The sequence below is a fragment of the Centropristis striata genome, chromosome 6 (assembly GCF_030273125.1).
Source record: "Centropristis striata isolate RG_2023a ecotype Rhode Island chromosome 6, C.striata_1.0, whole genome shotgun sequence".
In the NCBI taxonomy this organism is placed as follows: domain Eukaryota; kingdom Metazoa; phylum Chordata; class Actinopteri; order Perciformes; family Serranidae; genus Centropristis; species Centropristis striata.
Genome location: NC_081522.1, coordinates 7,804,454 through 7,824,738, shown reverse-complemented (window position 1 = coordinate 7,824,738; position 20,285 = coordinate 7,804,454). Strand labels below are relative to the sequence as shown.

General features: G+C 39.5%; 1 protein-coding gene across 2 annotated transcripts in view; it reads left to right on the top strand.

The window, feature by feature from the left end:
- The window catches only part of LOC131973872 (PDZ domain-containing RING finger protein 4-like), a 137,829-nt gene extending 124,685 nt beyond the window's left edge, over nt 1-13,144 (top strand). For both annotated transcript variants that reach the window (XM_059335988.1, XM_059335990.1), the window contains 5 exons: nt 2,038-2,136; nt 4,384-4,446; nt 6,826-6,927; nt 7,793-7,921; nt 9,853-13,144. In XM_059335988.1, the coding sequence (XP_059191971.1) occupies nt 2,038-2,136; nt 4,384-4,446; nt 6,826-6,927; nt 7,793-7,921; nt 9,853-11,325 (1,866 nt within the window). In that variant the 3' untranslated portion in view covers nt 11,326-13,144. The remainder of the gene's footprint in view (nt 1-2,037; nt 2,137-4,383; nt 4,447-6,825; nt 6,928-7,792; nt 7,922-9,852) is intronic.
- Nucleotides 13,145-20,285: the final 7,141 nt, after the last annotated feature.

The following is a 20,285-nucleotide window of genomic DNA, read 5'->3' as shown; positions in this document are numbered from 1 at the left end:
AGCTGTTGTTAATCAAATTTCCCTTTCTGTTTGTATTAATGAACTTAAATGAAGAATTCATGTTGACGCCAGGGTACTTTGCTGTGTTCCAAGAGGCTCGTGGGAAATTTGACGACCACTGATTTGTAAGTCAATAGTTTGTTGATCTCTCCCCAAGGGAAGATGAGGAATACTCCAGTGCTGCAGCAAATATGTATATCTGGTAGAATTAGCATAATTATAGTTTATTTATAGTCTAATATTCCACGACTTGGCAAAGGCTTGAAAGAAAAACACTCGAGGTCCTTTGGCATTTATCAAAGCCCCCACCGATCAAACTCTGAGAGCTGAGAATGTCTTTCATGATCAAACACTTTCAGACTCAAAAACCTCAGACGAGAGTTGGCAAACCAGACTCAATAAGCGACTCAAAAACAAGTCGTTTTTTTTTGCTGAAACTTGAAGAACATTGTTATTTGATCTTCAGTGGAGCAGAAACTTCAGTACGCATTGTTGTGCATCAAGATTTAAATTTTATATTAAGTGTACAGAATGCATTTGGAGTCTTAGATCAGTTTCTGTTTCTTCACTAAAGGTCAAAGAGGTCCATTATCTCGGAAACACAATTATTTAAATAGCTGTTCAGGAGCATTTTGTCATATTACTCGATCTTCCTCGGCAGATCAATAGTCGTCTTGGATTTTTAGGACATCTTTTGCTCTTAAAATAAATAAATCCTCCACACTGGCTTGAAGTTTTTTGGAGAAATGGCAATTTCATAAGAACATGACAAACTCCAGAACAGCTACGAAATAGACCTGTGATAATGTGTCAAAGGTCAAAAATGAACTTTTAGTGTCCTCTATTCTTAAAATTGCCTTCACTGACAGTTGTTGTACGACATTATTCCAGACTGAAATGTCTCAACAACTATGAGGATGGATTGCTATGATTTTTTTGCACAGACATTCATGGTACTCAGGTGATGAATCCTTCCCCTGACATTTCCTCTAGTGCTACCATGAGTTTGACATTAGTGGTTCAGGGTAAAATGTCTAAGCAACCATGGGATGAATTGCCATGATATTTTGAACAGACATCCATGCCCCTGCACTGCTTTTTTACTGCTTATTAACAAATGTAAAATGTTGAAGATGGTAATCTTTATACCTAGTAACCATAGCCTTGTCATTGTTGCCATGCAGATAACCAACCTTGATCTCACAACAACGCTGTGCCTGAATTCCATGACCATTCCTTTTTGCTTTTAAGTATACTTAGAAAGGGTGAGGTCTAGAATGTTTACATAAACAAAATAAGGATAGGCCAAAAGAAAAAGTACAGGTACCGGTTGACCCCCTGGTGTCTAGTTAGAAAAAAAACCCACACACATACATATATATTATAGATCTACATGGCTGTAACAGTCCCATTTTTTCCAATATTTATCTCCCCTCTTCTTTTGCAATCAAATAGTGAAAGGCATTTGCTTTTTATAATGCATATAGAGTTGATTATACTAATAAGAAGGATGATGGTTGGAGGGTTCCTCTGCATTTGTAATTGTCTTTTTACTGGCGGTCAGAAAGATCTTCAAAAAAGTAAAATTCGCTCTTCTTGAGATCTTTAGGAATATGTCCAAGGTACATTGAGGTAAAAGAAAAGTCAAGTCTCAGACCCAGGATCCCTTAGACCAATTGGCCCACTTCTTTCTAGAAAGGCATAACATAAGGGCATGACCGGAAAAAGTGAGCATGGTTTGCTGAAACCGATCAAAGGATCAAAGGAGCACTGAGGTTTTGGTTAGGGGTGGAAAAAAAACAACACGATTTTTCCTACAGAAATCCCCGCAGAACAACGAGTTAATAGAGATAGACTGGGTCTCCCATATTTGAAGCCACACATCCTCTGAGACTGCTATATTAGTTTCTTTTCCCCAGTGCTCTCTTATATAGTTAGTTGAAGCCTTTATTCATTAAGGAAAAACCCCTGTATAATTTGCCTATGACTCTTGGTCTTGTTTTTACAGTTTCTGTATTTTCCCTTTTGTCTACATAGGAAGTGGAATTGTGTCGACTCAACATCCAAGAAAAGTTGGGGCTAACTCTGTGCTACAGAACAGATGAAGAGGAGGATGTGGCCATCTATGTCAGTGAGGTGAGTGGATCACTTCTCTTTCAAGATGATAGACTTGTGTCGAAAGGCTTCACATAAGACCACAAGCTCTGCATCTTTCAACTCAGTTTGCCACAAGGAAGCACTAACTTTTATACTTTCTTTTAAGAACTCTCTAAACACAGAATATTCTCTCTTTTATCTTTCCCTGCTCTGCATTGCTCCTGGAGATTCTGTAAAAAAAGAAAAAATGTATCCACCTCCTGCTAGCTTTTTTTGCCAACCACCGCAGTTAGGACTGCTAGCTGTTGGAAAAATGAAAATATAAACACTCTCGGGGCAAAAGGTATATGCATATTCTACAGAGTTCTTTATATTTCAGTTCTTTGAAGTCTCACATTTACATATCATACACTGTTGTAGAAACCGACAATTATCACGGCTAGATCAGAGTGCCTCAGTAAAATGCCAAAACAACTGAGAAAGCCGAAAATCCGAGACTAAATGAATTCTGACATTTAATATTCATCTTCCAATTTATGATTTAATTCAGTATTCATGTGAGCAAATCAGGTTCTTTATTGGGTATAGTAACTTTAAAATTGAACTCTTTCATGATCCACTAATGACATTATTGGACAGTTTGGCAATGTTGTAACAGTATGACTACCAATATGACATGAAATGAAAATCCAAACACTTTCAGGTCTTGTCTGAGTTGTTCACCCTGTCCTTTCGGCACGGCTGACAGCAGTAATTATGCTTTGAGATGCATGTTAGCAAAAAGACTCTTCTATCCATTTATCTCCCACTTGTTGGAAGAACAGAAAATACAGTACTATTCTCTATTCTGCTCAACTTTCTCGCCGATATGTTTGAAGCTGACTCGGACCCTGCAAGGTGTTCTCTTTGAGAGCTGAGCAGAATATAAATCACTGTGGTCCGTGGCTCTTGGCAGCATTCTTAAGTGTTCGTTCTACAAAAAAGTAGGGCTTAGAGATGTGTGCTGCATTTAGATGAGGTGGCTGAATGTCACTGTATACAGCATGTGTTTGAGGATGTGTTACTCTGATCTTGCGTAAGTAGTGATAACAAATCAACATGGCGTTAACAACTGTGCAAGGTCATTTTACAACAAGCTTAATTTTCTAACTTTGCAGCACTTGATGAATGGCCTCATTGTCTTTTACGCTGTTGTTTGTTAAGTCTATTTCCTTTTGTTTCTATTGTGTATTCACAGTACAGTGGTTGAATAATTCAGAAGAATAAGACCAGAAAAATTTCCTCAGGTCCTTCCATTTATTGTGCTTGTTTAATTCTATTCAAGAGCACAGGCTGCAGTCTATCCCAGCATGCACTGGGCAAAAAGACAGAGTCCATCCTGGACAGGCCAAAAGTCTATTGCAAGGCCAACACACTCTAATTCACAGTGGGAATTTCAAGTTTTTGGTCCATCTTTACCATCTTTGTTTATGTTCCTCCAGATAAGTTCTCTCAAAATTTCTTCCCACCATTCAAACAGTCAGAGAATGAAACAGAAAGGACCAAGATTTAAACCCAAATCCTTCTTGGAGTTTGCCAAAAATGTAACCACGGCCACTTCACAGTGACATCTTGTTCCTGTTTCCAGTAGTAGATTACTCAGGGTTTGGGTGCCTTCCCCATAACCGCAGAAAGATTACCTTCAATTTCCTCTGGTCCCTCCATTCCCGTCTAGTGACCTTCCTCCCAGTTTAATGAGTGTTCCTCTGTGTAGGAGTGGACTATCATGAAGATGGAGTGCCACAGCACCTCACCATCTCCAGAAATCCCACCGGTTAGAAGAGAGTGAAACGAATGGCCCCAGACACCGATTGATTGGCCGATGAAAGAGTGTCCTGCCCCCTTGTTCACCGACATTAGTTACAGGAGGAGCAGGTGCATGGTGTTTTGAGGCTGAGTTACAGACTGTGAATGCTATATTCACAGGCTTGTGCTAGATAAACCTGCCATGATGGAACAACTAAGGAGGCTAAAATTGAGGACTTAAATGATAAAGGTGATGTTCAGGGTTTGAATGGCTTTGAAAACTGACTGGGCAGCTGCAGAGAAGCCATTTGACATTTAAGGTCTTCCCAAGTCAGCACACCTATTGTGTGTTGCTCACTTTATTAATAACAGTCTAGACATGTATAGCTGGGTGATGTCAACATAATGAGTTAAAACATTTCCAGGCACTCTTTTCTATTCTCTTAAATGAAGACTGAAAGTGTTTTTAAGGCATCATTTTTGTTCCCTCCGCCTTCACAGATCAGTCCAAACAGCATCGCTGCGAGAGATGGACGTATCCGAGAGGGGGATCGCATTTTACAGGTACAGTAGGACACTTTGTCTCATTGGCCCCCTCTACACTAGCTCTCATTAGATTCAACATAAAAACACACTTTTATTTTGTCACACTCAACCACTGTCTCCCAGCACGAGAGCCCATTCATTTTTAATGGCAGCACATTAAAGGGGGAACTCGCCCCCGCTGTGACTGTTAGAGGGGGAGAAATGCCCCCCTGGCTGTTTTAGTTACCGACTCAGCACCAACAGGGGTTTTTAAGAGTTGTAGTTCAGGATGGTGCTGTGCTGCAGCTCACTGCCTCCTGCGGGATAGCTGAGAGGCTATGACTGTTATTAGCCCCTCGCTTCATCTTCAGGCTTGATATTCAGAGGAATTGTGGTCCCGACAAGGAGCAGCAGTTGTTAGGGCTGAGGGCTGTATAGCTTTGCCTCTGTGGGTTGGGTGGGTAATTATTGTTTTTGTTTAGACAAGTAATAGCCTCTAATTGGTATGTCAAGTAAATTATCACCTTATTAAATTGTTATGGCAAACAATTGCCTTTTTATACATTCAGCAAACGGAGCAACATAGGCATTTAGTCGGAGGCGCGTTTAGCCACCTGATGAATGTAGTCTAATATTCACCGTCTATTGAAGCTCTTTTTTTGGTCCCCACCAACTCCAGAGGGAAACATAAGGATCTTCAGCTTGCTAGATACTAACTAAGTTCACCACTTAGTGAAGCACTCTTCAGTACCTTACAAGATTTAATTCACAGATCCAGAAACCCGAAACAAAGATAAAAGAGGCTCGGGATGACTATTCGGTCGGCTAGGAACAACATCTTTCAGATTTGAAATCATATGATCTATTGTTAATCTGAATCTTGCAATGGAATCACAGTCACAACACAGAATTGGTGTGTAGCATGTAATGGAACACATGACATGAGTGAAGTGAGATTGGTGAAATCGATGAACTGTGCAAGATTTATTCAATATGCCCAGTTGCCTCACAGGGTCAATTTTAACCCAATGTTAATATTGACATATATATTCATATGTTGTGCTCAAATGTTCTCTGGTTTACGTTGTATGTTGATAACTTTCTGACCAATTAAGTAAGATGAGACGCTAGGTGTATTTGGCTCTGAGGAGACACATGGCATGCATGTGTTTGTGTTTGTGCATGTCTTTGTTACCTTTGAGACCTTTTCTGGTGTCACATTTTGCCATGATGACACACACAAACGCACACACACAGTTTCACAAGGTGACATTTTACCTAATGTCTTAGAGTCTTAGAGGGGACAGGAATGATTGAAATTGGGGTGCAGTGATCCGCAACTTAAAACGAATGTTGGCCAGGGGCATAAACTAAGGGTTCTACTTTCTACTTCCCCATTTCATACTTCCTATCCCCCTATTTCTGGTGCCTTTTCTCCCACCACACACTTCTTTGAACTCTGCCTCTTTCTTTTTCTATCACAACTACACAACTATAAGGTTAACTACATCCAGCAGGGTTTTGGCATTGACAAAATTTATCCACAGACACAGACATATTCACCTGGCAAAGTACTCAAAACACACACACACAAACACACACACAAACATGCAAACACACAGACTTACTCTGGTAAATATTGATTAGTGTATCTTAAACTGCAGATTAGCAATTGAAAGTAGTGTACTGGGATAGGTAATTTTTGAAACCACAAATAGGCAACGCGAAGTATTCTAACAGAAGTAAAGATCTATAAAAGTAATAGTCCGTGCAAGTGACTATTTGATGTGTGGGGTGGATGCATTAGCTCTGTTGAATTTTAATTGTCTGCCGGTGTGTTGTGTGACTGATTTGAGCCAGGAGAGGGTGTGTGTGTGTGTGTGTGTGTGTGTGTGTGTGTGTGTGTGTCTGTGTGTGTCTGTGTCTGTGTGTGTGTGTGTGTGTGTGTGTGTGTGTGTGTGTGTGTGTGTGTGTGTGTGTGTTTGTGTTTGTGAGGCAGACCAGTACTCTAGCACTATTATCCACCAATGACAGGGCCATTACTCTGCCTGCAAAAAGATGGACGCCCCCTGTCAGTGGCCAGTTAATTGTACGGCTAGATGCATGTGCGCTGCCGGATACTTTGGTGAACACAACAGCTCCGTCGGCCCACGGCCACTGTCCCATTCATAATCACTGCTGGGTCCTGCTTCATATTAGAGAGCATCACAGAGTGTTTACAATTTCCCCGGGAAAAAAAGGCATTATTGTGCAGTGCCACTTTTATTGTGGTACTGTGTTTTTCTTAAGGGCTTTGTATTGGAGAGAATAAAGTGGCCTCTGTGCGTGTGCGTGCGTGTGCGTGCATGCGCCTGTTTTTGCTTGTTTGTGTTTGACTTAATAGTGAGTGTTCTCATCATGTTTGTATGTCATCTTCAGATTAATGGCCAAGATGTACAAGACAGACAGGAAGCAATGGCTGCGCTCTCCAACGATGAGAGCAGGAACATCGTATTACTGGTTGCCAGACCTGAAATGCAGGTAAGAAAATATCTCACACTGATATACTGTATTTTTCACTGACATGGGTAAAGAAAGCATTCAATCCTCTGATTACAGCCCTGAAGGTTTGTCATTTACATTCTATTTGCTCTGAGGAAATCTTAGCAGTCCTGGGTAGCCAACCCTCCCCACTGCCACAACCACTCCTAGTGGAAGCCACCACTGAGACACCTCATCATGTTTTATTTTTATGTAGCGCCACTGTAATTGACTTCCAACGGTAAGCCATAAAAGCTAATGGCATGCTAATGTGGAGTGAGTTCAGGCCCAAGGCCGATGGCGAATAAGTGTAAGGACTGTGCCGCAGTGCAGATGAGCCAGGAGCAATACTAGACTCTTTGTAATTAAATGTGTCTCTCAGTAGTAAATCTGAAGTCTTCAGATATGGATCCCATTTGGTTCACATCCAGCAGAAAATCAGATGATGGATGATGTGGAGCAAATGGGTCAAAGGTGGCAGGCTTATGTCCATTAAATTGTATTGGCTTGATTTTAAGATTACAATGCATGTTTTAAAGATGAGCGGTGGTGTTTTGTTGGTTTAGAAACATCAGTGCAAATACACATGATATTGATGCTTGCAGTTTCTTCTTTTAAAACCACGCCTGTTGTGGTTTTTTTTTCGTTTGGGCACCCATTTGGAACACCCAACTATTTGTTTTGAGACACTGTGTCGCCACAAGCTTAAGACCATGACAGATAACACTCGCCTCTCTCTCTCTCTCTGTCTCTCTCTGTCTCTCTCTCTCTCTCTCTCTCTCTTTCTCTCTCTCTCTCTCTCTCTCTCTCTCTCTCTCTCTCTCTCTCTCTGTCTCTCTCTCTCTCTCTCTCCATTCACCCTTAGCTGGAGGAGGCCTGGCTGGATGATGAGCACAGCGAGTTCCTGGAGCAGCTGAAGATGGAAATGTTGGAGGAGCAGCAGAGAGAGGAGATGGAATTGGCTGCCTTACAGGAGGAGCAGGAGAATGAGCAGGTCAGACAGCAGCAAAACATGCTTTGTGTAACTGGATTAGCAAGTCAATAATAGAGCTTTGTTATCTGGGTTTAAGAAACTCTGGGAAGCCTGTTTCCTTTTTTTGTTCTGTTCAATAAGAATAAAGCCCCTAAAAACTAGTGAGTCAGAAAGCAATAGATTTAAAGCAACCTCCCCCCTGACAGACCAAAAGTACCCAGTGCCTTTGAACATCATACTATTAAACTGGACAATAATTGTTTTGACTGCATTAGGTCATTATTCATAGTCAATATTAACCTTTTCCTTGAAATTACTGCAGATATAGCCGCTGGCAGATGGAATCAAACTGTTCATTGACTTCCTTTGCAAAACAGTGAAAACAGGCTTTGCCCTTTGAAATGTGAATATAAAATAATGATTATGAATATTTATGGAAGGGGACCGTTGAACCATTTAAATTCCAAACATTAGTAATCATAATTTAAAATTCTGTTTTGTTGGGAGGATAGCATGCTACAAAAATCCATATAAATGGAACTTCAAAGACATTGCGGAGAGGAAACAATCCCTGAAGTAACAGAGCTGTATAACAGAGTTACACACAACAGCACAGTAATCCTTCAGGAGAATGCAGAATAGGGTTGCACTTTTTGAACTCTTAAATACTGTAGTTCTGTTGACTTTGTTGTTTTCTGTCCTTGTTCCATAAAAAGGAAGGTAAAACAGAAAACTATATGAGAGAACAACAGAGTATCATTCAGAGTTCATTGCTTTATATAACAAGTCTGCGTAGTTCCCAATTCGATGTCTGCTGTGATTTCAACACTTGAAAGTGGAAAGTTGAGTTGAGTTGTACACTTCTGGAGACTTTATGAATAGTTTGGTGTCCATCCTTTGTAAACAGCCAATCAGGGATTGCGTTCTAGATGATGACATATATTAAAGACTGCTGCTTGCCAAACAGTAATACCAGCACCTACACTAGCGTTAGTACAGAAAAAGATAGCAATAAAAAAGGAAGACCAGGAGTATGAACGTATCGAGTTTGTCAGAGGCAGAGCTTGGCTTAACCTAAAATGCTCATGTTTATCCATGGTGATTATCCTCTGCAATATTTTATTCCTAGGTCTTTGAAGGCTTTATCTGCCATATGCCAGCTTTGCATTCACCCACCTAGGAATTAAACTACCCCAGACAAATGCCTTCAGCCAATTAGTGTGTCAAAACATGTCACACACTGTTCAGTGGATATATGGGAAGCAAACTTTAAATTCCTAGGTGGGTGAAGACATCTGCTCTCTGTCATCTCTGCCTTCACCAACCTAAGAATAAAAATATTGCTTCTCGTGTATCAGCTGGTTCACTAAATTACTAAATGTTTTTTTGCTTTGGTTGAAATGGATATATATATGCCTGGTTGTTCGTAGGCTATCAAAATAAAACTTCCTTATACCTCAGCACTGAATATTATACATCTAATATACTAATATATATCATTAGTAAAAATGTTGAATCAATTAAAACATCTTTGCACATAAGTTGAAAATATACTTACACACACATAAGTTTCCTATTGAAGCCGAGAAAAGCTGTTTGCAATAAAAAAAAAATTAAAGTTAAGTTAATTATGTTGTTATCTCCAGATAACAACCTTTTGTTTTCTCGTGATAATGAGATAATTAACATGTTATCACCGGTAAATAAAAGGTAATTTCATTTTATTACCGAGATTACAAAGCTGGTTAACCTTATGTCAAGATGTTGGCATTAAAAAAATATTGCAAGCCTGGCTACTGTAGTCTCCAGTATGTGTCCTAGAGCAATATAATAATAAAATATCCTTATGTGACTCAATGGAAAGAAATAACTGTATGGTAATTCTAGTTCAAAGTGCCATATCTATAATAAGTATTAAAGGCTCTTCTTCTTGTTCATCTTATTCTTTTCAGAGAGCAGACGACGACAAGCCCACCTGCTCCACACTCCCTCATCATAAGGATAGTTTACTTAGTATAAAAGACAGAATGGAGAGCTCGGAGCACAATGTCCTGGCACACATCCAGAGACGTTTGTCCCAGTGCCTAAAAGACAATCGGGACACACACCATACCACTGGCTCGATGCGGCTGGAGGACAAGGACGACGAGGACGACGAGGAGACGGAGGGTGATCGTTTCCAGCAGCTCTTGGAGCTGAAGTGTCAGATACGTAACAGCGGCGAGTACGACCTGTTCTACAGCCGCCGCAGCACCATTGAATGCAGCATGGGGGAGCAGGGCGGTGTGCAGCATGAGCTACGTATGCTCAACGAGGAGCTGCGCAGCATCGAACTAGAATGTCAGAACATCATGCAGGCTCATAACCTTCGTAAGGGCCAGCAGTCTCCCTCCTCGGGCCACTCTGCACCCTCAACCAAAAACCAAAGCCTCCATCAAAACGACCCTACGAGGAGTAAGCTGGCTGACATTAATGAGAGGCTGGAGAAATCGGACAAGGACAGCTCCAGTGCCTATAACACGGCGGAGAGTTCACGAAGCACCCCTCTAGCAATGGACCGCTCCCCAGAGCACTCACTTCAGAGGATGGTTAGTCTCACCAACCAGAGGAACCTCTGCAGTGGCTTTGCTACCGGCCCTTCTCTCAGCCCAAGCCCCATCCCAGCATGCCGTGCTCCAGTCCCAGGGAAAAGCTGCAGCCCTGACCTCGGTAATCCTTCTGAGTGGAACCAGACAACTCAGGCTGAGGAGGACAGCAGCGGAAAAGTGAAGCCCCTTGCTTTCCAGATTCCGTACTTCTCTCCATCCCACAGTTCCCAGCAGAGGCAGGTCAACATCCCAGCTCATGCCCGCCACTACCAGAGCTACATGCAGCTGATCCAGCAACGCTCAGCTGTGGAGTACGCCCAGAGCCAGCTCAGCCTGCTCAGCGTCTGCAAAGAGCCTCAGAGGCCCACTAATGAACCCAAGATGGAGTGGAAGGTCAAAATTCGCAGCGATGGCACACGCTACATCACCAAGAGGCCGGTAAGAGACAAGATCCTTAGGGAGCGAGCCCTAAAGATTAAAGAGGAGCGTAGCGGGGGAATGACCACGGATGATGATGCAATGAGTGAAATGAAGATGGGGAGGTACTGGAGTAAAGAGGAGAGAAAGCAGCACCTGGTCAGAGCAAAAGAACAGAGGAAAAGACGAGAGTTCATGCAGCGTAGTCGGCTGGAAAGCTTGAAGGAGAACCCTCAGAGCAGCAGCGAGGGTCGCAAGGAAGTCAGCATTATAGAGCTCAGTCAGAAGAAGATGATGAAGAAACGCAACAAGAAGATCCTGGACAACTGGATGACCATCCAGGAGCTGATGACTCATGGCACTAAGGCTCCCGAGGGAGCCAAAGTGCACAACGCCTTCCTATCAGTCACTACTGTATAAAATAAACACACACATTCTACCCCATGCGGTATAATATACTTGCCTCGTTCAATGTGGCGTTTTTATGAGGACAATAGGAATATTTTTCACACTTTGTAACCCAAAAAGCATTTTGTAAAGAATTTATCAGTGGTGTCAAGGCATTTCCTTCATGTTCTTCAGTATTGTTTTTCTCAAATCATTCTGCGGGAAAAACATTTTTCTACAAAACGATATACTTATTTTATTACTTCACTCGAAACATTTTTATCTTTTCAATTCTATTTTCATATTTATGTTGTAACCATATGACTCAAAATGGTTGTATGAGCATCTTAGGATAGTTAAGTATTTTCTTTTGTGTATTACAGTATGTACACCTGCCAGTTGCAAGACACAATGAATCAGTGGGTCTTTTGCCTTTCACCTACTTTTTAATGCTCTTTCATTAACATATCTACTTATCCTTTAAAGCTGAAATCAGTTACTCTCAATGATGTTGAAATCATCTTCAAACTACTGGTGCTTTTACATGGATGAGTCAACTATATAGATAGCAGAAAATGACAATAGCTTAAGTCAATTTTACAACAACAGAAAGTTAAAATAAGTTAAAACAAGGTACACGTTTCAGCTTTAAAGAACCACAAATATCTTACATTCCTATCATTGTACTGTACAACTTGCTCTTCATAAAGATTGAGCATAACTACAGCAAGAATGTGTTTAATCCCTAAAATGTAATGGATTTGAAATGGATTCATTGACCTTAAAGGGAAGAAAATCCCTTGTGTTTCATGATAAACTGCCATATCTCTTTTGGGGAAATAAATTGAGGTTGAGGTTTAAGATTACTGTACATTGTAAGTTGATAATATTAGCAAATGTTTTTGGTCAACAAGTCAAATAACTTTTGCTAATATTTTTATTATCAGTAATTTTATAAAAGTTCAATACCTCATGTTACAGTGGAGCTCTTCATCTGTTGTTTCTGTAATTTGTTAACTTGAGCCACACTTTTAAAAAGCTACGAACAAGGAAACAATACTGCTGCTACATTCACAGTTCAATGGAAAAAATGGCATTTTGGACACAGCATTTATGTACTATATATATTGTACGTATGATATTTTTTTGGAGTAAAGGAACACAAACATCCCAAAAGTAAAAAATATTCGGACTCATTGCCAGTGCTGCAGCTTTGTTTTGTATGGTTTACAGCTTTGGGTAGAAATGATTTTGTATTCAATTTTATTTTTTCATAATATTTTGAGTTTTTTCTACATATTCAACAAGCGGACCTGCTCATAGCTTTTACATACCAGTATTTTTGCATCATCAACATACACCTTTACTCAGCATAGCCTTAACAGCAAAAACTGAATCAATGATACGTTTGTGTGGCAAACAGATTTCATAACCTGTCTTTGGATATATCTGTGCAACAAGAGAGGCATTATTCAGCCTTATTCATACATTGTATAATTTGAGTTTTTTGTAACTGGGAAATATATATCATCATTATTGAATGATATTTGCAATCACATTAAATGTGTTAGGATGATTGCCACTGAGCAGGACTCAGAACACAGCATATTAGATCATTGAAAAACTAAACTGGTGAAATGAATGGGTTGCCATTTATCAACAGACTTTATAGTCCAGTTACATGTACAGTATAGTCATTCCAAATGCCTCACTTTTAACTGAAATATTGTAAATTTTAAATTTTAAACCAATCCCTGTATTTGTTTTGAGTCAATGTCAATGGTCTAATTTTGAGTAATGCGTAGTTGGCACATTTGTAGCCGGGTAAATGTGTGATAATGGTGATCTTTACAAAAGAAATGATAATAAATTATTGTTTTTTGGTATAACATTGCATTGGATCATGTTTTTTTTTAAATTCAGATATGTGTGAAAGGACTTAAATCTGCTGCTTCTCTGCAGCTTGTAACAGGTGCAATAAGGTTCAGCCACACTAACTTTGTTATTTATGGGGGTGACCTTGAATAGTCGAGGAGCCTGATTCAACTGCCGCTACTGTGGTGAAAATTGTGGTTAAGTTAAAAAAAAAATATAATTCAATTTAAGCTAAATGGGAGAGTGGGATGTCTAATCTTACATAGACTTGGTTTCTCACAATAAACTATAATTCATAGTCTATTTTGGTTTAAATATCAGCCTATTAATAATACAGCTAATAACTTATGTGCTATCAATCTCTTTAGTGTACGCCAGTCATTCAAAATGATAGATTTAGTTATAATATATCTTTGGCTTCAAAGTCTCAGAAAGCCTTAATAACATCAGCATAAGGCCTCTGTTTTTAAACAAAGAAAAAATCTATTTATCACATAACATAACACTAGCAGAGAGCTAAATACTTTTTGAATTTATGAACGATTCACTGTTAAAATCAGCAGGGAGAGTCGCATAGAAACAGCTGACAGCTGCAAAACAGCAACTCTCTCTTTCTTGTTGACAGTCACTTCACTTCCCTGTTGTTTCCCTTCTGTCTGTGGATTTCTACAATGAAGGGAATGAAATTACCAAAGCTGCATGTCTTTGGACTGTGGGGGGAAGCCTGAGGACCCAGAGAGAACCCACGCTGACACAGGGAGAACATGCAAACTACACACAAGAGAGCCACAAGTATTAGACTGTAAAATCTTAGTCAGGGATGATGACGTTGAGGGAGAGTGGATAAAGAAGAGGGGTGGCGAGTGGTAAGATCTAGTGTCATATCAAAAAAGTTAACAGTGCGAAGAGTAACAACATCTACATGGAGTCACTCTGACCAGTTTAGTGAAGTGCAACCGAATTACTTGTTCACTGAACACACATTTACCTCAGATATCTCCTGAAGAGTGACTTACTTTTTCTCCTCCCCTCTGTGAATATGTTAAGTGATTAAACAGAAGGAGATTTCAATTAAAATCACCTTCCACTTGGATGGCTTTGTGTTCATTAAAATGTACCAACCACTTAATCATTACTATGGCCTTGTCATACGCAGGGGAAAGCTGCTGGGATCCTCTGGTCTCTGTATTATCTTAAGTTGTCAGTGTGCTAAAGCTGAAATTGGAGTGTCACGGATACACCACCGCCTGAAGACTGTTCTGTACTTCTGTGTTTCCATTTAACTGAAAACTTGTTCCATTTTAAGAAACTGCTCAAATATGAAAAGGAATAAAGTTGTTTGATATCATAATACCTGTATTCTTTTGAATAGAAATTGTTCTTGTTTACCCATAGGCATTAGGTCCATGTTTTGATGCGTTTGAGGCTCTTTTTTTCACTGTTTCCATTTTTTTTTGATGACATACTATGACATTTTTCATTACATTTTGATTACACCACCTTGTCACCCCTATGCATTTACTGTTTTTCTTCTGTTTTTCATGAAATGTGTATGACAAACTATATGTACGACAATTCTATATACTAAACTACGAAAACTCGTGATCCCAGTGATTCTTCTTACAAGTTATCGATGCCTTTGTTCAGAAGGAGCGGTACATGGACTTCATTTATAAGTAAAGGTAAGACCATAATCATGTTTTTTTTAATTAAGTGCTTTTTTGTGTGCAACAGTTTGTATGTGTAAAGGAAGCTGATATGAGATTTTAAACATAACCCGTAACTTGCTGCTGCCAGTCAAATGGTGAATAAGCTACTCTGTAGGGTTCATATGTTGTAAATCTGATTGTGATGAAGTCAGTTCCTCACCAGCCGTCAACCTCACCGCACGTCACTGTTGAGAGAGTAGCAGGCAGGTGGCGTTCTAACGTCTTCACATCCTATTCCTTCAAACAAATAGGAATTATTTCCTTGTTCTAGAAGTCCTACTCCTTGATGTAAGTCAGAACGGTTATTATGAAATCATTTTGGTTCAATGCATGGGTCAACCATATTGCCTTGACCTTGGCTCCTACCCGCTGTGGGTAGCAGGTGACCTTTGCTAGTTGGGCTTCCACACAGCAAAGTAACCTATTAATAAATGTTATGAAACTAAAATATACATTAAATAATAATAAAATATATCACTACTACCCTAGGGTACGAATCACAATTACTATTTCATGTTATCTTAATCTAAACTCTTACAGGTCACTTATATGTGCTTACATTATCAAAATGCTACAAAATGACAAAACTATAAACAACTAAAAAATATGTGTTTATTGGATATTATGTAGTGTGTCAATGTAGGCAATAGCTTATATTTTTCCAGCATGAATGCTCAAGCATGTATTGAAGGTTTTTTTTAATAATTTAATAAATTATGTTTATCATTTTCAGGGACAAAGAATTACATCTAGAATATGAACAAAACAGTTTTACCAAAATAAAAAATGTACAGTCTATGTGTGATAGGATCCAAGTTACAAAAAATGATCAGAGCGTTTTATCAGATTAATGTCAACGATGGAGGAAACAAGCGCTCAGATAAGCATATTGAAGTACGTTGCTCTGTGTGACATTTTGCAAACATTCAAGTCATTACAATGTAATTCATATACGTAGCACCAAATCACAATACATGTTATTCAGGCATTCAGGGCTGTGTGGTTTGTCCCGTTTGTCCTAGTGGACTGACTACCTTGCTGTCTAATTGGCGAAGTCGCTCAACCAATTATATTCAGTACAATAGTGATTGGCATGCCCCTCCAGGCCTTACTGACAAAAACTGGCCACTAAAACAACACAGAAGAAAGAAGAAAGTTTTGCAAGTAGACTCTGCGCGCACACCAGCAGGTGAAAGTGCGACCAGAGGAAAGTTTTGCGAGCAGACTCTGTGTACGCAAAGAGTGTTTTACTCCTCCCAGGCTACAATATTGCTCTAGGGAGCAGAGATGCAGGATACAAAATAGCTCGCAAGTGATATGAAAGCGCTCGAAAAAACAGTATGCGCACGCAGATGTTTGATTTGTGCGCGTGGGTCTCATTACTCATTACGATTAATGTCAGTGTTCTAGTCCCATAGGGAACAGAGAAAAACAGACGAGTTTCAGGAGTAATGATGTCTTGCTGTGCCGTTGGCTGTCAGAACGGAAAAAGTTTAAAAAAAAAATGGTGTTCCATAGACTGTGTTCATTCATATCGATTACTTTCGTCAAAGATGCCCATTGAAGCTGGACGGAGGCGTTTATGGTGACAAGCCATTAAACAGACAGACTGGACCCATGAAATCATCTTGACTTGACTTTGGGATACAGCCAAAGTTACCCCTGAAACTCTTCTGTTTCCCTCTAATTCTTATCCTTATTGTTGTCATAGATCAGTTGTGAATAGTAGTTGTTTCTCTCTGAGTTAGGCTCCGCCCACAAAATACGGAATCATTGTTGGTAAACGGTAAATTGGTCTATAGTCGATTTTTGTCAAAAATTTTCAATTTAAGAAATGCTAGAAATGGCCTAATCTGTTGATACATGTTGTAATGTAGCTTGTCCAAAAATAGCAACAAAAAACCCCCACAATTTTATGGGATATCCAAAAATGACCCCCTTAAAATAAGTCATACTATACTATGTTGATTTTTATCAAAAAAAGGTCAAATTTTACAAAGCCTGAAAAAGCTTCAAATGAGTCTATTATAGTCTGTTGATATATATGACTTCTTTCATAAAATTTTGATGACATACTATACTATATATTGTTTATGACATTTTGATGACATATTATAGTATGACCTTTTTGGTGAAATTTTAACAACGTACTATACTATGACTTTTTTTAAAAATATTTGAATTTGAACTCCGAAATCTGGACATTTTTCAATACATACTGTACCATTGTTATAGAGTTACAGGGGAGCTCGGTTCCCTTTAGCTGAGAAGCAACATTGCTAACCACTACACCACTGTATCATCCCTATAAATTAACTGTTTCTCTTCTGTGAATCTTTGACAACATATAATACAATGAGGTTTTCCATGAATTTGTGACTACCCAATATATACCATGAATTCTATTTCTGAAATGTTGACGATGATAGTTTATATCATACTACACTATGACTTTCTGAATGAAAATGTTGTTTTAGCCATATAGCCCTACCACTCTATCCCAACAAGAATGGAGACACTCTACCCATACAGACTAATGTATAAAAGGCAGGGTTAAGGCTAAGTGTCAGGGGCCTGGGGTGCATTGAGATTGGTCTTTAATGTGTTCAAACTGGCCTGTGAAGAACTCTCTCCAGCTCTATCCAAGACCAAAAGGTAATTATACAGACTGTGTATTACAATGAAAGCCCTTCCTACTGACATACTATTTTACATTTACATACAATTCTGTTTTATAATGCCAAGGTATCACATTTAGTGCAATTCTAAGGTTGTACTCCATGTCAGCACCTTCCATTTCCATTATAGACAGTGGCAGTTAAAAGCATCTCCATTTATACAGCGGCCAAACATTAACATCCATGTTCGTATTGAAAAGTAGACTCTTGCCATCCCCTGAGTCCATTTGCTCTCCCCTCATTTGTTAATTCTGCAGTCTGTATAGACAGAGTCCATTTAAATGCCATTGAAAAGCCACAGAAGAAAAAGCAGTGTGAGTTGTACCAACCAATGCCAGAACCAGCCCGAGTGTTCTCGCTAGCTAATTAAGTTCATCCCTGAGCCCCTGAAAGACCCAGTCAGGTGTAATTAAAATCGAGCCTGTGACAGCCCTGGCATTTGTCAGAGCTACCCAGCAGTTCAAATACCAGTACTGACAGAAATGTCAAACAGATAGCAGTGGCTCATCTCCTCTTCAGCACTGCATTCACACAGGCACACACACAGCCATTGCCTTGGTTATGAATGTTTGCTGATAACCTTTATGATTCCCTGAACAGCAAAAACTACAAATTCTCTCCCATTATTCATCCAGGGAGGCCTATATTTATTGACATACAGATGCACTTGACACATGATGGTGCAATCTACTTCATAGTGCCTCCTCTCCCTCCTAATCTCAGAGGCTTGTAACAAACTAGTAATTGCCTCGGATCATGCGTCTCTCGATGTCACTTTAGGAATTGATGGTAGCTTTGATCTTTGATATCAAAACTACTGTGTCGTGATAATTGGCCCTATCATGCCAGATGTGAGTGTGTATGTGGTGATATGGACAGACTGCTACTGCTGAGCCAGCTGTTCTGAATTTATATGCCTTAATCAAGCAGAAGAAAAAAGTGAGTCAGTTGATAGAGGATTATGTGGCATGGAATCACTTAACACATCTTCCCAAAGTCACTAGGCTTCACCCTAACAGGAATGGGAAACGTCTGTACAAAATTTCAAGGTAATCCATCCAATAGGAGTCTGGACCAGGAGTTGGGGACAACCAACTCACCAACTGGCATTCATACAGCCGTGCAGCTTGCATGGCTAAAAAGGACAATGTTATTAACTGCTGCTGTGTTTGTCTGAAAGAGACCTTTGAGCCAAAATGTTAAAGACAGTAAAAATGCACAGCACAATGTGACATTTTTCTGACTTAACATGCACTATGAACTTTGTGATTTTGGACTGCATAAAAGTGGAAAGCAGCGGTGTGTGTTGATCACTTCAAAGCACAGTTAGTTGCCTCACATCGCAGTCCTTGAAAACACTCACTAATGTCGGTAGTGGTTTGTAGTGCAGAGAAATTCCTGCAAACACTTTGCAAGCCCTTTGCAGTTTCAGTTATGCTGAAACAAACAAGTTTTCTTCACGTTCAGTTCACTCTTCATTTCCAGCATCACAACGTCTTGCAGAAAACTTGACTTGAAGCCAAGTGTTTACAGCCAAGTTACACAAGTTAATAGTTTTAAGGATTAGATGAAAAGTCTAATCTTCTGTTACATCCCTATTTGCTTAATCAGAGGTCTGTGTATACAAACTCGCTGCTGGATATGTTTGTGTGTCATTACTGGCAGATATCTTTTTACTGCTTCTGTGAACCATTTGGACTTTTTTTTTTCTTTCACACCTCCTGTTTTATGTGTCATTTGTTGTTTCATTTTCACCCCAACCAAATGCATTAGGGGACCTATTAAGCAAAAACCTGTGAATATTTCAGAGCATAATTAGAGCTCTAATTACAATTCATTATTCATAACATGGGTGAACCAACTACAATGTATACTGCAAGGGTTTCAAATATGTACTATTTGGATCACAATTAGAATATGTATAATACTCCCGAAAACATATTGTATTACTGTTGGCCCTAAACAAAGAAATGCTTGTATATTATTCATAGACACATAAAGCAGATATAAAGAGCTGGGTAATACCCGCTGGTGGAAACATAATCTCTCTGCAGCATTCAGCTCACACTATCACTAACATTATACAGCAGGTTCACTGCAGTGTATTCAAAACAACCAGAACAAAACAACTACTCTTAATTCCCTGACTCATCAATTCACTCAATGCAAGTCCTCAGGTCTTAACCAAACATGATATTTTGACTGTCACTGCCCACTCTACTCCCCTAGATATAAATTCATATATTTTTAAATACTGCATGAATTACACCCCCCTGTGTGAAAGGGTAAACTGAGTCTTACCCTGGTTTTTTCACTAACCTCCAAGGTGGAAATGACTGACAAGTGTGGTCAACCATGCAAACTCCATGTTGTATACAAATGTAACACTTGCCCCCTTGCACATTCATCGTCTCTCTGAATTCCATTAACATTCCTGTAAAGTTTTGGTGTTTCTTATTCATGAGCTGTGGGTCAGAGTCCGTATCCAATAGAAATTACTAATATGATTGTGAGTCTGTGATTGCCTCGCTGAGCTTCTGAATTAATAAATAATGTGTGGCAGTCTGTGCATAGGGTCTGTTTCACTTTTATTACACAATGTAAACATTGATCCCCTCCCCCTACAGTGTCATTTCAGTGTCAGCACAGTTGCTGAGAAGAGGGCTCTTTCATTAGTCATGGTGAGCTCATCGTTTCCTGTTTCATACTTTGTGAATTACACTGTGTAGTC